Genomic DNA, 20,297 nt, shown 5'->3' on the forward strand with positions numbered 1-20,297 from the left:
AACCCACATTATGGGGGAATATAGACCTCCCTCGTACTGTTCTTCGTGATTTCTTAATAGGCAATTCCTTTTATTGGTTTGATTACTTAAGCCCACAGCTCTACCATCCCACAAAAACCGCGGACATGGATATATTCCACATCTCTATCATTCGTTTCCCCTCCCTCTCCTGCACCAATCACGTGGGACCATCATGCCTCCCCTCTCACTGTGTCGTAAACCAATAGCCGTAGAGCAGGCGGATCATTCCTCCAGTCACAGCCCCCGTCTCCCCACCCCGTAAAGTGCCGCATGGACCATCTCGCCTGCCCTCTACCCCGCGTGCAGGCTCTTAGATGCTCCATCATCGGGTTAGCATTGAGATGAATCTGTTGTGCTCTCCGCCATGTTCGGGATGCTGCGGTGTTAAGAGAGGAGAGGGGGCGGGGAGGGAAGCGAGGGAGAGGAGAACACATGTGGAACCTTAGTCACACCATTCAACCAGTTCCCACTCGTCTGTTTACCTTGCTGCACACATAACATACACGATGTGCCGGATGCAAACTACCTCGTTCGATTTTTGTCTTTTAATAAGGGTGCTACGCTTGTTTATTGTTAACTAATTTAATACTTAGTGACTTCTAAAAGTGAACTTAAGAGAACATTTCGCAAGAGAAACATTTCCTTTTTGTTTACATCAAAAAGTGTTTGGTGTTGTAACAGCTGTGGATGTGACAATGAGTCATTGCGTATCAGTGTTTTGAGTGGAACCTATTTTAATATTAAAGACTGTCAAGATTGACTTCAACTGGTGATGTGACATTAGCCTATACATTTTTTGCTCTCAAGACGTTTCTAAGCAGTGTTATTTCTTTGTTTTGATAGCCACAATGATTTCAATAGACTACTATTTAATATTTTTGTCTTGCACATCAACGTATATTATCGCAGCATGATGACGATGATGATGATGCAACGTTTAATGTGTCATCAACAGCAACAGCAGCAACAGCAGCAACAACAGCAGCAACAACAACAGCTTACCACTACAAGTAATAGTACGGTGACCACCACATCCCCCAGCACACCCCCGCGACTGCTCACGTTCGGTCATCATCATTATCACCCCCTGAGTGAACTGCAGTCGGGGGCGTCAGACGAACGAGTCTGTTCTGACCCCGCCGACACGAGCGATGGTGAGGATGGACCGCACAGGAAACCGGACAGTGCTTCTGATGACAAAATTGCTGTTGGTTATGAAGATTCCGAGCGGGATATGGATCTGGAGGAGGAGGAAGAGGAGATGAATGACGCTAGCGATGAAGATGAAGAGTTAAATGTTGACGACGAAGAGACTGATGACTTATTGTCATCGCCGGTAGATTTAACGAACAGACATCATGGTATTTCGATGGTAAGCCATCACAGACTAGTGTCATCAGAGCTGGACTCTTCTTCAATAACGTGCAATACGAACTCTCTGTCGTCCTCGCCAAAGCATGTGAGCGAACCCACGCGTGCCGGGTACCGGTCCGACAGCGTGTCGAGTATCGGCTCTCTGCTCAGCGGACACCATGAGAGTGCGCGACCGGCACCCGGCACTTCCCGCCGTCTTGCCTTCTCCGTCGAGAACATCCTTGATCCTAACAAGTTCACCGGCCGCCTCGGAACCACCCCGCCTGTCCATCGGCCACCGACTTCGCCCGCAGCCGCTTGCTGTTGGAGGCCGCACCTGGACGCAACATCGCCGGATCCCGATGACAGCTCAGGTAACTACATTTATAGGCTATTCCTCTTTACGTGCTTTTGTAATTCTTCCGTGTATTTCCTTGTATGTAGCCTACTGACTCCTAAATTTCCATAGAGACGGCACTGTGAAGGTGGAGTAAGTACCTACTGGCGAGTGGAGTATCTCTCAAAATGAATTTATGTTCGCTCCAAGAAAGTGGAATTACGAATTACGAATTACGAAATATACCTTACCTTCTTTAGAAATAAAGAACAACTATTTTAATATTTCCCCCTGTTTTGAATAAGGCAAAATTGGAATTATGACGCATTTCGAAATCGATTATCAAAATATTTACACATTCGAACAGCTGTTTCTCATGCTATCTATATTTATTTAGTAGGGCCTACTTAAAATTAATATTATTAAGTTATTTACTTCTTCAATTAATTTACTAAATTGTGATTCTTGGACTAAATCCGGACCAGTTTATTTTAAATAGATTAAACTAGTACCGGTTTCGGCTCTTTAACGGCCATCATCAGCTAGTACATGATTTGTTTCAACCATTAGACAATTCACAAGTTGTTACTGTATTAGACATGTATACAATAGCATGTAATTTCCATCCCCCATTAGACATCCGGATGTCTAATACAGTAACAACTTGTGAATTGTCTAATGGTTGAAACAAATCATGTACTAGCTGATGATGGCCGTTAAAGAGCCGAAACCGGTACTAGTTTAATCTATTTAAAATAAATTGTGTATTGATTGGTGGAAAAACACTTTTCTTATCTATACTTTGAATTTGTCAATACGGAAAATGAAATTTATAAATAATAAATCCGGACCAGTCCACATAATTCCGCAGCATGGTATGATTAATTCTGCACTAGCCTGTAATTATTGACAATAACACTATACTGCAAATAATAGTCTACTACTTGAAAGCAGTAGTAAATATTGTCGGAGTACTCACCGTAAAGAAGCCTGTATTCCAACCACAGTAAACAGGAAAAATACTGAAGTTTCTTGATGCTACCACCCAAGGGATTCACTGCACAATTTACTGTACAATATTTACCATCATAGTATAAGATGTTTAGAGAACGTAATAAGCCGGTCAGACCTTCCTCTTCAGTTTCTGCGGAATGTGCCGTACTGAGGCTTTAGCCGTCCTCCCCTATTTGTTTAAAATTATTAGAAGTGATCTCTTGATTTAGAAGATGTATCACAATATATTTTGATGGTCTATGCCTTAAAATTCCTTGAAATAATCTATCGTTTATAGCTACTATGATTTCCAAATAAAAACAGTCAAAATTGTAGCACATAATGTAGGAGGTTATTTAGTCAATTTGATGTTAGCCTATAAATACGGGACTGACTGGTCAGAGCATTAAAATAGTGGTTGATTATTCTGAAATGACATGAGTTCGATTCCTCGTATGGAAGCTGAAAATATGACATCCACTTCTGTGTATAGTCACATGGGCCTAGAGCTCACTCAGTCCACATTAGTAAAGAGTACTGGGTTAATTCTTAGGAATAAAGGTAGCCAGGAATGTAAGTAACTACTCTATCCCGCTTGGTGTTCATGTTACGAATAATGGAAGCCATTATCATTTTTTCCTGCACGTGTCTTTTTGGTAGCTTTATTTCCTTGCTATGCATTGTTATAAAACCTAAGTAATTACTCAACAGCTAATAGAAAAATAAAGTCATCTAATTCGTTTGAGAACTCTTTACCCATGAGTACTGAGAATTCCAAGAAATAACATCATATTAATGAATTTCTGACTTAAGTTTCGGGGCATCTTAACGTTGCACTCTAAAATTTGCTTAATAGGCCTGTGTAATAAATTGGTAGACTAATTACTTTTTCTTGATGGTACACTATTAATATAATATGTATGTCAAAATATTCCTCAGGTAACTTATATTTGCAGAGCTAGATAAAGACATTCAAACACTAAATTCATTTTCTAGCGGTTACGAAGAAATCTCTCACAAATGTGGGTAAAATGTAAGCAAGTGTCCACAGATTGATTGTTTACGAGAACATTGAATATTTTGTGGAATTCATTAACTTAAGTGGTAGGTATTTTCAAAAGATAACAACTAACGTCATATCAAGCCATTTGACAGAAATCGAATCGTATAAATAACAACTTACAGTCATAACATGGAAGTAATAAAAATGTACATATTACCTGCTGTTGTGTGATCTAATTGCATAGAACGATACGGAAAATTAATCTAAAATAAGTAGAATTTGTTTTAATTACCACAAAGTACATTCCGGTGACAATGTTTGTACCACGAACACAGCAAGGAATCCTTTGTGACATATAAAACTGTGTAGACAAACTTCAATGAAATGATTGATTATATCCACGGTAATTGAGTAATACATCATTAGATCTTTAGGACTATTTTCAGTTTAGTAATTAATAAGCTGTACTGAAGTCTTCTAAGTGAACAATAATGCAGGTTTGAATCAATACTTTATAGCTAATACAAAAGTTAACTTAAAATCCGTTAAGAAGACTGAAAAAAGCATTGTATCAAAAGCAGGAAAAATTTTATGAATTATATGAATGAGAGGTATTTTATCTCTACTGAAATATTTTTCATAGACTATTCAGTCCTTCATCTTCATGTGTGAACCTTTGAATACTAAGAAATTCTGTATTTGAAAGGTATAATATAATTCTAACACTTCGTAATTAACTACTTACAAATCATCTTGCCGTCGACATAGTGTTCGTAGTTGAGCTAATTGTTGATGTCCCTTAAAATAACATTAGTCTTCATGGTAATGCTCAACGCCGGAAAATAAAACCAGTCGTTTGATGAGGAGTTTGTTTAGCCCATATTACTATGTAGGCCCTATATGTCACAAGAAGTTCTTAGCTGAGTTCATTCCATACAGAAATGCCATTACGTGAAGTATCAGGTAATGTTATTAACAGAGATAAGACATGGCCTGCAGTGAGCAAAGGCACATTAAAATATTTCCTTAATGTTTCAAATAAGCATTTATATCATTATAAATTTATAATAAAAGCACGTAGTCCCAAAATATTTAATGATGCTGCTTATCCTAAAATAACGTGTTTTGGGGTTGTGAAATAATACAGTTGAGTCTTGAAGAAAATGAGAAATTAACACTGATGACAAAATCAAAGACAGTCTTAGACTAACAGAAGTAAATCGTTTATAAAATCTGCCAAAAGGTTTATTACTGTACAGCTAATTTTGGAGAAGCGGAAGCAAACAATTCCTTCTGCCTTAAAACTTTGAGTTGGCAGTAAATATCCAGAAAATGAATTAACAGTGTATGTAGATTTTGTTTCTCTGTGATCTAAAATGGCATGAAGTAGGCCTAGATTGATAGATATATAATTAGTCCTATTCCATAAACACGTTTTCAGATAACTTATTCATATTCAAGTATCGTGCGGGAGAATGAGACACTAAACAGATTATTAATTAATAGCCAATACAATTATATAAATTTCACAAAGTACCGAATGTACCTACTCGTAAACAATCATTACATGAACGCTTGTTTGCCCATATTTGTGAAATATTTCTGCGTAGCCGCTAGAAAACGAATTTAGTGTTCGTATAACCTATCACAATTTTAATAAATTAGATTTCCACTTTCGGAGGTGCATATGACTCTGGGGTTCACTCAGCCTACACTAAAAATGAGTACCAGGTTAGTTCCTGGGGCCAAAGGCGGCCGAGTGTAAAGTTAACCACTCTACCCCACGAAGTGCCGAGGTTACGGATAATGGAAACCTTTACATTCCACCCTTCCAAGGCCGTCATGGTCTGTACGGAGGTGACTTTCCTTTTTGCTTTTATATCAAAATTTAGCTGGCATTGCAAATTATAGATACCTGAGGCAATTTTTTACTGATATCTAGGCCTACTTCATGCCATTTTAGATCACAGAGAAACAAAATAAATTATCTACATACACTGTTAATACATCCTACCATCAAGGAAAATTAATTATCCTACCAATAATTTAATACATATTAAGCAAGTTGTAGAGTACAAGTTAAGTCAGAAATTCATAAAAATTCTTTTTAACTCCGTAGGCGTTAACAAGTTCTTCATAGATGGTATCTATAGAAAGTGGCAAAATATTTCTATACTATGTTTATAAAGATCAGTACCATCTCATTATTTCTAGTAGCGTGCATTGCTTTCCTTATGTTTATAAACATCTATTAACAGCTATGATCTTAGTCGTCATAGGCTATAAAGACATAAATCATACGCTAGTATTTATCAAAACAGTTCTGTAATTCCTACATTAATAGGTGAAATTATACTATTGAGCAAGTCTAATGATCATGCTACGCAACAATAATAATGGTCGATGCCCATAAACTTCTTCAAGAAATGAAAGCAAAACCTATTCAATTGTATGAAACAGACTTGTCATTATAAAGTTTGCAAAAGAAATCTCGCTTACATTGCTCTCAACTAGGCAGGTCCGATCCTAGCTCAGTCCGGTTATATTTGAAGGTGCTCAAATATGTCAGCCTCGTGTCGGTAGATTTACTGGCAAGTAAAATAACTCCTGCGGGACAAAATTACAGCACTTTAGCGTCACCGAAAACTGTCAAAAGCAGTTAGTGAGACGTAAAGATAATGACATTATTACATTACTCACATTGCAATAGTGAGAGCTTCATTCATTGCTCATGGTTAGTGGTAGGTCGTTGCTAATCCTTCAGTAAAACCACAAACTAGGAGGTGATGTGATATGGTGGTGAATGTTGTTCTAAGCGGTAAAGCTATGGGATTTATAACCCCCCCCCCCCACACACACGCACACTATGAGGGTAACTATTGAATATCTCAGGAATATAGCGCTGGTCATTGACATTACAGTCAAATGTGAAATAAGATTTGACTACTGATAGCTTAATTATATATTTCAGAATTAAATATCTATAATTATGTTATTATAAAGTAATTCTTTTTCTTTCAATTTATTTAAAGTATATTTTTGTTCGTACAAGGACAGTGTCCTTTATGCAAGCGCTATGAGAAAAAAAATCGTCAAAGACCTACTGACTGTTGTCTGGACAAAAGAAAAGGAAGATATTAGGAAACAATTCTAGTAAATATTTTTAAAAATCCTAACCTGACCTTGTCACCAGACATAGATTATCGCATTGTATTATCGTAATTTTCAGTATGTCGTATTTCTCTGCAATAATTATAGCGAAGTATCACAAGTCTGAACGTATTACCTTATGACTTATTTAGTAAAGTACATCATGTGAACGTCCGTTCTTTAAGAACCTATGAAACCATACCTCTGTCGCCATTCCCAAAATATTTCCACGTGTCATCAAAACCGTATGAAGGCTTTTCATAAACAATAGGCTGCTTTAAGAGAAGATTGCAAAATGGTGTGAATTTTGGGGAACTGCAATTCCTGTCTAATATAGTTTTAATTATAATGTTAAACTAGTCTTAAGTTACTGTAGTCTATGGCTTAATGTAGACTACTACATTGTTTTGTGATAGGTAGAAATAACTGTTCATATTTGCAGTAGGGTCTTCACATATATTTGAAGAGCTTCTGTAAACATGATACAATATTTCGGCGCTGTGTTTAGATATGATGAATATTTCTTTATAATTTGTTTTTGCTGTAAAGTATCGTTTGTTGAAGACACTTGTTATTCTACTGTGAGCAATTGCTACCAGGATATACGTTATCAAATTACATTGCATACATAAGTGCGGCCAGTAGCCTATCCAGTAATTGGAAGATAGTGGGTTCGAACCCCACTTTCCTCTCCCATCGTCGCCATAAGACATACTGTATTTGTGTCGGCGCGACGTAAAGCAAATAGAAAAAAAAGAAAGAAAGAAAGAAAGAAAGAAAGAAAAATAACATTGCATACATACTGTACATGCATTTTCATTATAGATTATTACGCATTTCAGCGTTCATTCTCTGAGCCTCTATAATTATTTGTTTGTAACTAGCCCTGCAGCCTCGTTTAGTTCCACACCTTTTAGTTTTAAGTCACTAAAATCTGACTCTAACCATCGTCTCCGTGGTCTCCCTCTACTTCTATCCCCCCCCCCCCTCCAATGGTCAAATCCATTAATCTCGTAGGTAACTATTTCGTCTCATATGGCCCCTCCACCGAAGATGGTTTATGCGTAGGTTACATCTTCATCCATCGAATTCATTCATAACTTATCTCTTCATTCCCACCCTCCTGCTATTGTCCCCTCTCTTTGTACCAACTACTTTCATGTCTGCACGAATGGGTCACTTAGGACCACGCTGATCTCGTACGTTTGATTTGCAAAAATGTTTGTATGCGATAAGTAATTCTATTGTTATTCATTCTTTCCAAATGGCTTAAAAGCTGAATTCGTCTCAGTCTCATTGTATCAGTAAGTTTAGATATATTGAAATATATTTCCGAGTTGGGTTTGGGGCAATGTATTCCATTTTTAATTATTGGCCCTAAGATTTTTCTCATGATTTTTCATCCTTTAATCATCAGGGTCATGGAGGCTTATGGTGGTATCCATGTACCACCATCGAGTTCACAAAGTTTCGCAGGTCTTGTTAATGTTCGTCCATGTTGTCATAATGGCCTCTGTTGTATAAAAATCGACCCAAATTTTATCTCTTTTCTTCACTCTGTCCTGCGTCTGTGAATGGTAGCCCTCTCTTCATCTGGACGTCCTCGAGAGAAGGCCTCCTTGGCAAGTCCATATGCTAGTCGAGATTTTGTGTATTTCGACGTCCCCAGGGCAGATTTCAGGAAGCGCAACTTACCTGCTTCGAGTGTTCTCAAGTCCGCCATGGTCAGTCAGCTCCTCCCAGATGATTCCCAGCACGTATGTGGCGATGGGAGCTATTTTTGCGGCGTCAAATAATCTCATAGCAGTTCCCAGTGAAAGCTTCGTGATTGTTTTAATTTCATATATGGCTTTGGTTGCCGCTGTTGTTCGAGACATAATAATAATAATAATAATAATAATAATAATAATAATAATAATAATAATAATAATAATAATCATAATAATAATAATAATAATAATAATAATCACGGCTGTGGTAGGCCTATTTTGAGTAGATCACTCTGTTCAATAACAAGGAAAGAGTAATTAAAGGTTATAAATATTTTTCACTAACTCCAAATAGGCCTATTTTTCAACTGTCATGTAGAACAGCTTGGTGGAAGAATCTGATAGCCCCATTCTAAGCCATTTCGAGACCAAGTGAACACATACACCACGATTATTTTATTCTGTTAAAACAGAAATTAAGGTACTTAAATACGTCAGTCTCCTGTCGGTAGATTTACTGGCACGTAAAAAGCTCCTGCGGGACAAAATTCTGGCACCTCAGCGTCTCCGAAAACCTTCAAAAAGTAGTTAGTGGGGTGTAAAAACAATAACATGATTAAAAAACAGGAATGATAGCCTAAATTTGTATTTCGAAGGTAAAATTATTTCACATTAGGCCTACATATTAAACTATTATTATTAATTTTATTATTATTATTAGTGAAAGGATTATAAGGTGCCGCACCTTTCAAAAATATAGCTATTTTCATACACATAGGTTAATAGGCTTTTATGTATTTTGGGACATAAAAAAAGAAGCAAAAAATATACACAATATTTTGGCACATTTTGCACCTTTTTGTGAGATTACTACAATTTTTCACCTTTCCCCTTTTATTTCACCCTTTACCCCACTTTTATCTGTGTTTTTAAAATATTTTTTCATCTCTTTTTTGAATAGGTGTTAAAAATTTTGTTTAATCAGAGGTCAACGAAATAGTCAATAAATAAATATCAATATACAATTTATGGAAACCACCATTAATTCATATCCCATCAAGAATGGCCAAGCTGCAGGTATTAAATCAAATTAAAGTTTAAACAATGAAGCTGGAACAGTTAAAACTATGTTCAGTTAGAACTGGCATGAATTTAACGGTTCCACCCATCGACTCTGTACTCTACTGCCGAAGGTTAGCAGGAAGTCGTATGCACTTTCAGAAGAATTCAAGATATATCAAAACTGATGCCATCATTTTTCGATGTCCCGTCTGCGAAGTAAATATTGCAATCGATGTCTAGCATCAAAGATACAGAATAAACCAGCGCATCCAGTACAACAGCATGTGAAGAGCATTGAACTTAGCAAATCGGCAAACTACTCTGGTACACCCCTTCGCTGCAGGATCTGAAAAGCAGCTGTCATTGCGTGAGTTCAGTGTGAATCTTGCCATGGCATTAATCAGGCGAGAATTCCAGCCCACAAGTTAAACAATCCTGCATCCTAATCATTCCTTGAGAAGTACATGGTAAGGTCAATACCAGATGAGAGCATTCGGAGAAAACATTACATACAGCCAAGTTATGAGAACTTGTTCGAGAATATAAAAGCGATGGTCGAAAACATGCAGTGGGATTCATTTAAGCTGAAACTACCGATGAGCTGCAAAGATACTCGTATATTTTGAATGTGTTGGTAGGTATTTCCATTATCTGGTGAATGAGTGAAACCTATGCTTTTCAAAATGTATCAGCCCGAAATGACAAATGCCTGCACAATAATGCAAGCATTCAATGACTCATGCATGAACCTGTGGCCAGGGGGCATACAATACGAAAAAGTCAGGCTTATGGTGACTAATCAATAACGCTACATGCTTTCATTTCCAAAAATTAAAGGGCATTTACCCTAACCTCAGCCATGTGACATGTGTTAGACATGGACTACACCGTGTTTGTGAAAGTATCAGTGAGAATTAGGAGCGTAAATGACTTCATTGCTGCTCTGAGGAAGATTCTCGTAAAGGGTCCCAATCGTCAAGTTTTGTTCCAAGAAGTGACTAGGCTCCAACTTCCACAGTTTCCTGTCATTAGAAGGTGAGGTACCTAGATAAGATGCGCAGTTTTCTTCTGCGAAAACTTTGTAAAATCAAATATTTCACATGTGCCCTGGACTCAATGAATGCAGCAACCATCAAGCAGACGCAACAATTACGGAACAATAACAAGCACCTAGATTTGGAACGTTTCTCAGTGCATGGCTACAAGAATTTGCCTGACGTGTTTCAGAGTTTGGAAGAAGAAGGTATGGAGAAAGAGGAACAGTAGAAGAAGTTGATGAGGGTTAGGGACAACCTTGATGGATTTGCTAAATACAAATGCGAATAAATTTTTTTTTTTAAACTAACCCGATGTTGCACACCTTTGCAATTTTGACTGAACTCCCTTTACGAGTGCTGACAAGGTATGCACCAATTATTTCTGTAGATGTCGAGTGGAGTTTGTCTACCTTATACTGTATAAGTATCTATTGAGCTCAAAGTGTCAGAGACTTACTGTTAAAAATATTAAAATTGTGCGTTTAATCGAATATAACAAGTCTATTGGTCTAATTATTAGAACCCAGCGTGTAGGATAAAGAAAGTTTATGTAACTGATTTAAAACTTGATAAAGCGATATCATCAACACATTTGTGTATATAGGCTATTTTCAGAACCCTTTCACGTACCCCTCCTTTTCTCACCATAGTTTCCATCTTAAAATCCTTTCCCTAATTATTATTATTATTATTATTATTATTATTATTATTATTATTATTATTATTATTATTATTATTATGTCCGGCTCCATGGCTAAATGGTTAGCGTGCTGACCTTTGGTCACAGGGGCCCCGGGTTCAATTCCCGGTAGGGTCGGGAATGTTAACCATAATTGGTTAATTCTCCTGACACGGGGACTGGGTTTATGTGTCTTCATCATCATTTCATACTCATCATGACGCGCAGGTCGCCTACGGGAGTCATATCAAAAGACCTGCACCAGGCCTCTCCGGAGGCCACACGCCATTATTATTATTATTATTATTATTATTATTATTATTATTATTATTATTAAGTCTTTTGTTTTCTTCTATATCGACGATGTTAAGGTATCAGAGGCCTAAAGAGAGTTCCACCCCCACCCACCCCTCCGCACTTCATTTTAATGATTCCTTTCTCCTTCATTCTTTGGGTGATCGCTTTTTCACGTTTTTCTACTACTTTCGGTAAATATCTTTGCTACCTTCCTGATCTATATAGGATGACTACCACGCAGTTTTACACCTCAGAAACAACCATAACAATCACCATGATGACTGAACAATATTTGCACGTCAGCGATGCTCACCGTTGATCAACCTCCAAATGAGTGAATATCTCCATTATTGTAACACATTAGATGATGGTAAGAAATCAGAAATGACATTTTCTATATTATTTTTATGTACGCTTACACTTTTTAGATAGAACTAATATTTCCAGAGATATTTGGAAATTTGTGGAACGTGTAATGTTCAAGAATACACCAATTATTATTTTTCATACTGTAAAAATGCATTAAACTTGAAAGGTCAGAAATTATATTTTACACAACGTTCATTATGTAGGCCACAGATTTGCTGCTGCTGATGATGTTTGTTGTTTAAAGGGGCCTAACATCTAGGGCATCGGCCCTAGGCTACAGATTTACGATACCGCTAATATAAACGGAGGAATTCGACATTTCCGTTGAGGTCCTTTTAATTTTGCTACGCCACTGTATGCTAATCAAATGATATGTAGATTAGTGAACATCCTGGCTGTCTCTGAACTTATACAGTAGGCCTATATCAAGTTTCCAGAAGTTATGATGTTAAGCCCCTTTCCCGTGTTATTGTTACAAAGAAACAAACAAGTACACATTCAACTGAAACTACTTTTGACTTTTGTGTACCTACCTACCTAATCGGACTTAAAAATGAAGTACAAATGAAAAAATGAAGTGTTCTGACAAAGTTATAATTGAATTTATGTTATATAATATAAAGCATGGCTCCTTGTCAGAATGGTCAGCATTGTGCCCTTCAGTTCAGAGGGCCTGGGTTCATTTCCGCCCGGGTCTGGCATTTTAACTTTGGTTAATTTTTCTAGCTTGGGGAATGAGTATTTGTGTTCGTCTTAATACATATATTCACGTTTCCATACAACACATCACACTGCAAATCATCACAGAAACACGCAATAGTAAACGCAATCCTCCACACAGTATTCACGTCAAGAAGGGCATCCGGCAGTAAAACTGGGGTAAACCTATATAAAGTGCCAATCCAATGTATTTGTAGAAAATGTCAGGAGGAAGAGGAAGAAGACGACGACGACACGAAGAAGAAGAAGAAGAAGAAGAAGGAGTATAATTTGTGGCTATGCAGATAGGTCTAACAATAGAGACAGACAGGTTTCATTTCTCTTACAGAATGAAAGGATTTACGTAATTCACTTTCGTGTGGTTCATCGCAACACTTAATAGCAGAATGTATTATAGCTGATGATTTTATCATATGCTTGAGCCAGTTCGACTTACAGTACTGTGTTCGACCAGCGGGATGAACAGTTTAGACATTTTTCTCACAAAGCAGCATTGGTAAATTCGGTCAGCTTTATGAATTCATTCTTTGAAACTAAATATATATTTCTACTGAAACCTTTCCATTTCCCAAACTAGTTCATGAAACAGGCTTCGGTTTTTACGAATTTGCAGAAAGAGCTTCGTTCTTTACGTTGGTGGTGGTGTCATATTATGAAGTACGACTGATAGCGTGTAGCATTTGGCTAGCCGTTAAGTGCTTCATTGTACGAGAAATCATAATAAAATGTTAATTTGATCACAGAGTCTAGCATTTCAGCATTCCACGTTTTCAATCTAGGGATGTCTGGGACATTCCACGTCAAATCAAGCAAAAACAGCAAGCATATTTTTAATTAGAAACATTTTAACTCAGATGCAAAAAAGCTTCGAAATCAGGATCAGGTAAATAATATTTTCCTAACTACACTATGGCTCGCATAATAAGTTGTTAATTTTATGGCATATAATAATTGTTTGTCGTGATATCTGAATCCCACAGTTCACTTATAAATTACTTAAAGATAGACAACCATTTTCACCCCAGGCAAATGCTGGGGCTGTACCTCAATTAAGGCCGCGGCCGCTCCTTCACATTCCTAGCCCTTTTCTGTTCCATCGTCGCCATAAGAATTAATTGTCTGTGTCGTTGAGAGGTAAAACAAATTGTAAAGGAAAAGAAAGAAAATTGAATGAGTTTTTTTCACACATAGCCTGTAATATAGGCTTTTGTGAGGTGGAATGTTCTCAGGAAGATACTGGGACCCCAAAGAACAGAGGCCGGTCGTACAGAAAGAAAGAAAATCAAGAATTGTACTTCAGGACGGAAAATTATCTCGGACACCATGGAAGAGGAGAGCTATGTTCTTCGGGCACATCAGCAAAATGGACCCATGAAGTAAAGTTTCTCAGACCAGGAAATTTACGGCGCTGTGGCATCAGGACACCCAAGCACCGTGGGCGGAAGAGAGGGTAAGATTACTGGGTATAGAGTGAAAGAATGAAGGAATAGTGGGCGAGGATCAAGGCCCAGAAGCAGCTGAAGTCGAATTAACATAGTCAGTCAAAACGAAAGATGAATAGCCTTTTTAATGATTTGTAAATTATGTGTGCTCTTCGCGGTATTATTGAGATATCATTAAGACTGTTACCTTTATTTTATTTCACAACGGAAAATGTATCTGGATACAGCAATACATTTAATTTCGTCAGTTCAATAAATCTGCGTTGTCAGATTTATGGGTATGTGAATGATAAGTTATAGTCTGCTAATAGAAAATGAATAGAGAATTTCTATGGTGAGATTGAACTCCTGCAAGAGGCACGAAGCTATTCAACAAGCGGGTAGCAAGGCAGCGCTTATTAACTGTTCGGAGCTCACTTAATTGCTAGTCTGAGGAATGTGACTACCGGAAACGCGGCGTTCAGCCTACTGAAGCGTAGGGGTATCTGTCTTCATAAAAACTTTGTCATAATATTCAGAGCGCATAGAACGCTCATTTGAAAACTGGAATTAAGTCATTATTGTTTTCACTTAACTTAAAGGACAATTATCAAGGATGATCGCCTAAATGGTGTAAAGTTCAAAGGTCTACACCAAGTAGCTGAGACCATAGAGTATTAATTTAATTATTATGGTCTAAAAATCAAATGGATGACTTAGCTAACGATGCTGCTTTTTTTACTTCTCTAGCTTCCTAATTACCCTGCTTAATAATGTTTCCTATTTTGCCTAGTTTCACTACGGATTATTTTTCTCTTCTTGCGAACGGTAGACATAATGAAGGCACAAAATGTATCCACTGAGTCATAAAAACCTATGCACTCTGAAAGAAAGCTCTCTGATAAAATAAAACCCACAAGAATAAATTATAACAACGACTTAATATGAGCGCAGATACGAACTGGCACCAAGAAACCCACTCAGACAATGTCTGAAGAGCGGGCCGATATTTACCACTATCTAGTAGTAAGGAGGTTGCTATGGTAACGGCAGCTAACGTGCGTGGAGGCAAGAGCACTCCCCCGGCTCTCCGCTTCACCCCGCACTAGTAAACGCGTGAGCTCCGAATAGTAACTGAAGTGCGCCGATTAAAGTTCGTATAGCGTTACGTAAGTTCAGGCGCGAGTTTTGAAACTGAACAAATGACTCACAACATTTTGTGAACTTGTCTATCTTCCGTTTTGAGGAGGAAGTGTCTTTAAACATTACAGTACATAGGCTATTTTTGAATTTGGGAAAGGACGCCAAGTTTAATAAATGCATTCTACAGAACAATATGTTGATAAATAACCCAATTCCGAATATAGTTATATCATTAGCACAGATGCTGACTGGTTTAAAAAAGAGCTCCGCCGAAGGTTAATGCGGTTGTAGGGAAACAGCAAAAACGGCGGCGCTAAAATGAGGCGTACTTGGCAAGATGAAGTGTGAGCTAGTTTGCTATTGCTTTTCTCACATCATATTTATAAGTGTAAATAAATTAAGGTCCTTTTTTAGTAGTTTATAACATTTCTGTAAAAAGTTGACGGGTGGAAAAATGTTCAGTAGGCCCCCACTAGCATATATTCAATATTTAATACTCCATTATGAAGACTGCTGAACACAGGAAGCTGACAATGCACGAACATGAATATCCTCAACCACTTTATTTTTATAAGATACCAATTCCAAAATTTAAAGTACACTTGACGAGCTTAGTGGCTCAGACGGTTGAGGCGCTAGCCTTCTTACCCCAACTTGACAGGTTCGACCCTGGCTCAGTCCGGTTGTCTTTGAAGATGGTCAAATAGGACAGCCTCGTGTCGGTAGATTTACTGGCACCTCAATGATCTCCTGAGGGACTGGATTCCAGCACACCGGCGTCTCCAAAATATTATTATTAAATATTATTAATATTACAATATTATTATTAAAATACATTTATTTTGCTGCCCAATTTCACATTAAATGTCCCGTCTGTACTTGAGAAATTACTGAACAGATAGCATTCAAATTTTTGGTCAGTTTCTTAAAACAATTATGTAGATCCATTGCGCCCAAATCATAGCAAAACATTTCTCATAATCTGCATTAGGGAGAAGATAATGTGTGTTCCCTTCAAAAATGGCTTCAAGTAAAAGGAAATCGATAATCTCATTCAAACCACAGGAATCTCTTAATTCTGGGATATTAAACTTGCGAGAGGTGCTAACAGCAGCTCCAAAAATTAAAGTATTGTAGGTGCATAGATATCAGAGATACCGTTTGTACAAATTTGAAAGATAAACCCTTTCAACTCACCTTTTAATTTTATTAAACCCAGTTAAACCACAATAATGAACCGGTGAAATTATCAAAAACGTGAATAAAAAATTAACTGGCTGTTAACATTGACATTATTTCAAGAAAACTACTACAATTTATGACGGACATCGGGTGATGGTACTGTATGCGGAAACCAATAAAATCGAACTCAGAAGAGATCTTCACAAATATTGTACCATATCACTCAACATCGTAAAAGGCTGTAAAGGACATGTTCAAGCCATTTCACTCTGGAGTTAGGAATGTTAAATAAATTGCCCTCATTGCTATGAAGGAACTGCCATTTACAGATGTGCGCTTAACACTGCATTAGACGGGAATTATCTGAGAGATATACGGTGGTGATTATTTGCTATAACTTGAGCTTGCTTGAGGCTAGAAGCCTATCTCCCTTCCTAGCTTCCTGTCTCGGAAGTGCTGACATCCAATAGTGTTGTGACTTCATGCAATACAAAAGTCACGAGCTGCTGCCAGCTGTATCTTACAGATACGACGCGAATAAAGTTGTATAGTATTCATATTTATCTCTAATGCGTTTGATTTGCTGCAAATTAGCTCATTTTTGTTTGTGCTAGTGCTTGCAGCTCGCGATCTTTTGAAACTGAAAGTGAAAATGATGATGATTATGATTTGTAAAACTTTATTCTGTTCAGTGAGTTGTTTCACTAATCACTAACATCACAATGTCAATATCCTAAAGACTGTGAAAAGAACAATAAGATAATTAGTTTAACTGTTTCAAATATGTCAGTATATTTCAATGGATATGTCGTAAACAAACCGTTGAGTGTATCTTATGTTGGTTTCTATCTTCCACAAATTACACACTTCAAAAAAATTAGGATAACATATTTTCGAATGCATGCCATGCTCCACAAAATAATACCTCACACCCAGGTATATTACCAACTAAACCTTTATTCTTTACTGCTGAAGTATGCAAAATAACATCGATGATTCGCGTTCATTTTCAGAACACAAACGGAAATGACGAAAAATAGGGGCGGAAACAAAGTGATAACAGGCCTCCAAGGTGGATTTTTATCACAGTTGGAGAACTTCAGTATGGTGTATGTCCTCCACGAGTATTTATCACAGCTTTGCACCTACGTGGCATGCTTCGTATAAGTCGACGGAGGTCACGTTGGGGTATCAGGTCCCATTCTTCAATGAGAGACTATTCGAGGCCTTGTAGAGTTTGTGGTGGAACAGGACGCCCACGAATATTTCTGTCAAACCTATCACACACATGCGCGATGGGATTATGGTCGGGACTCACTGCTGACCATTCCATCTCTTGAATATTCAGTTCTCGCAAGACAACTCTGGTGATGCGCGCTACATAAACCCTGTCATCGTCATGCATGAGTAAGAATTCAGGGCCAATACCGTATTCAGCAACCAACACATGCTGTAGCAGTATCCGCTCGATGTACCGCGCAGCGGTAAGATTACCACGGACGACGACAAGATCTGTACGGCCATCAATACTGATGCCAACCCATACATCACAGAACGTTGTCCGAATCGGTCGCCTTCCTGAACAACATTTGGCATGTACTGCTCACCACGGCATCTCCATACACGTTGACGTCCATCACGGTGTGACAGGGGAAATCTGGACTCGTCTGTGAACAACACAGGTCTCCATTGGCGAAGTTGCCAGTTGATGTAGGTACGGGCAAACAGAAGGCGACTTGCGCGACGTTGCTGCGTTAAACGGGGCTCTCTAAGAGGACGTCTGAATCGTAAGGACACTTCTCTTAACCTGTTCCTTACTGTCTGCTCAAACACCGTGACTCCAGTGATCCTCCTGAGGTTTTGTTGTAGTTCCCTGGCAGTTGCTGAACGACGTCGCAACGCACAAATGGTCAGATATCGGTCATCATGTGGGGTTGTCATGAGTCCACGACCTTGTCCAACCCTCCTTGTGAAATGGCCTGTCTCATTATACGATCCCACAAACGTTGAATAACTGACGGAGATACACTGTGATCCACAGCAACACGACGAAAAGTCCATCCTTCCTGGATCAAAGTGACGGCCCTTGCGACTTGAACCTCGTCAAGATGTCTCATGGGTTATGCTGGTTTACGTACAACGTGCTCAAATGACCGTAGTAGACTGTTTATCTCACAACGACACACGGATGCACCGCTATTCACTTTGTTTTGAGGGGTCACCTGACAGTTTAATGCATGACTACGCCTACAGGTGGAGTTAACTTCGATTAGATATGTACTTAACTTCTGTATATCTCAGATACGACGCGAGCACCGATGCTACTCTTAGGACGCGCCTAATGCAGTGTTAAGAAATGATTAAACATGCATTCTTTTTACGCAGATCAGGAATACTTTGGTATTAATGAGTTTGTTGTTAATTGAAACTACACATTCAAACAAAAAGTACAGTAATTAGGCACCTGTCCACAATGCTTGTACGGTGATCGTCACTACTTTATAACCTCGCCGTGTTACCTCTTGCGGCTATAACAGCAGCCAATCTCGGCGAGTGTGCGCAGGGCACTACCTGGGATATGTCACCATTCCTCTAGCCAATCATTCCGAGAGTTGGACAATGGTCTTTGGCCGCTCCTCCGAAGATTTTATCCGGTGGTCTAATTCGTCCCAAAAACGTGCTATTGGATTGAGGTCAGGATTACTCTGAAGCGGAATTATTTCATAAGATAATTAGCTATGTGGGAACGACACACAGAAAGGAACGTTATTGTAGAGGGGTAAGGTCAATTTTGCAAATGTTAACTGGTAAGGCAATGCGAATGACAGAAGTCGTGATCAACAAATTTAATAAGTTAATCTGGGAAGGACAGCTGAATGAGAAAGTGATGGAACCAACTAGAGGTAAAATATTCTAGACGTGGTACTGTTAAAATCAGATGAGGTCTATAGGGAAACTGAAGTGATAAATGGTATAAGTGATCATGAAGCTGACTTTTTGTCGTATTCAAAAAGGAAGGTTGTAAAAAAGGCTGTTAGGTAACATCATATGTTCGATAAGAGAGCCATGGGAGAATTTTTATAAAGCAAACATGGTGAGTAGAGAATGTAAACAGCCTATGGGAGAGTTCAAAGCAATTCTTAACGAGTGTAAAAACAGGTATGTAACTTTAACGGTGGTAAGGAATGGTAAGAATCCACTACGTTTTAGCAAAAAGTAAAGAGATTAAGAGGAAGGTGGAAGTTAGAAAGAACTAAAGTTAGTAATGGTTAAGGGAGTAAGGAGAGATTAAAGGAGCTTACTAGGAAATTGAATTTAGCAAAATAATCAGCTAAGGATTACATAATGACAAACGTATTTGGCAGTCGTATGAATTTGAGGGCAAAATGGAAGGATACGTATAGATACTTTAAGACAGAAACATGTTCCAAGAAGCACATTCCAGGAATCATTTATGAAAAAGGGGAGTGTATATGCGAAGAATTACAGAAGGCAGAAGTATGCTTTCAGCGATATGTAAAGTAAGTTGGATATAAGGATTTTGTCATGGTAGAGGAGGCGAGTAATACTGGAGAATTACTGAAATTTACGGATAATAATAAAGACATTTACAAAAAGAAACTCTACTTGACAGCTAGAAGAGCAGATGGGATTGATAAGCCTATGATAAGATTTCTGGGAAGGTACTAAAGTGAGTGCGTTGGGATATAGTGCCGTATCTGAAATACTTTCTTAATTACTGGTGTATGAATATGTAGTCTATGTTGGGTATTCAGCACGAAGGCTGGTCTGTTCCTTCACAGCTCCACCAAAGGCTATCA

The 20,297-nt window shown here is 38.2% G+C and overlaps 1 protein-coding gene across 1 annotated transcript in view; it reads left to right on the top strand.

Annotated features, from left to right (window-relative positions):
- Window positions 1-931: 931 nt before the first annotated feature.
- slou (slouch) overlaps window positions 932-20,297 on the top strand; it is a 178,345-nt gene continuing 158,979 nt past the window's right edge. Inside the window, exon 1 of the mRNA XM_067152010.2 lies at window positions 932-1,748. Coding sequence (XP_067008111.1) covers window positions 932-1,748 — 817 coding nt within the window. The remainder of the gene's footprint in view (window positions 1,749-20,297) is intronic.

This window comes from Anabrus simplex, chromosome 7 (genome assembly GCF_040414725.1).
Source record: "Anabrus simplex isolate iqAnaSimp1 chromosome 7, ASM4041472v1, whole genome shotgun sequence".
NCBI classification, from domain to species: Eukaryota; Metazoa; Arthropoda; class Insecta; order Orthoptera; family Tettigoniidae; genus Anabrus; species Anabrus simplex.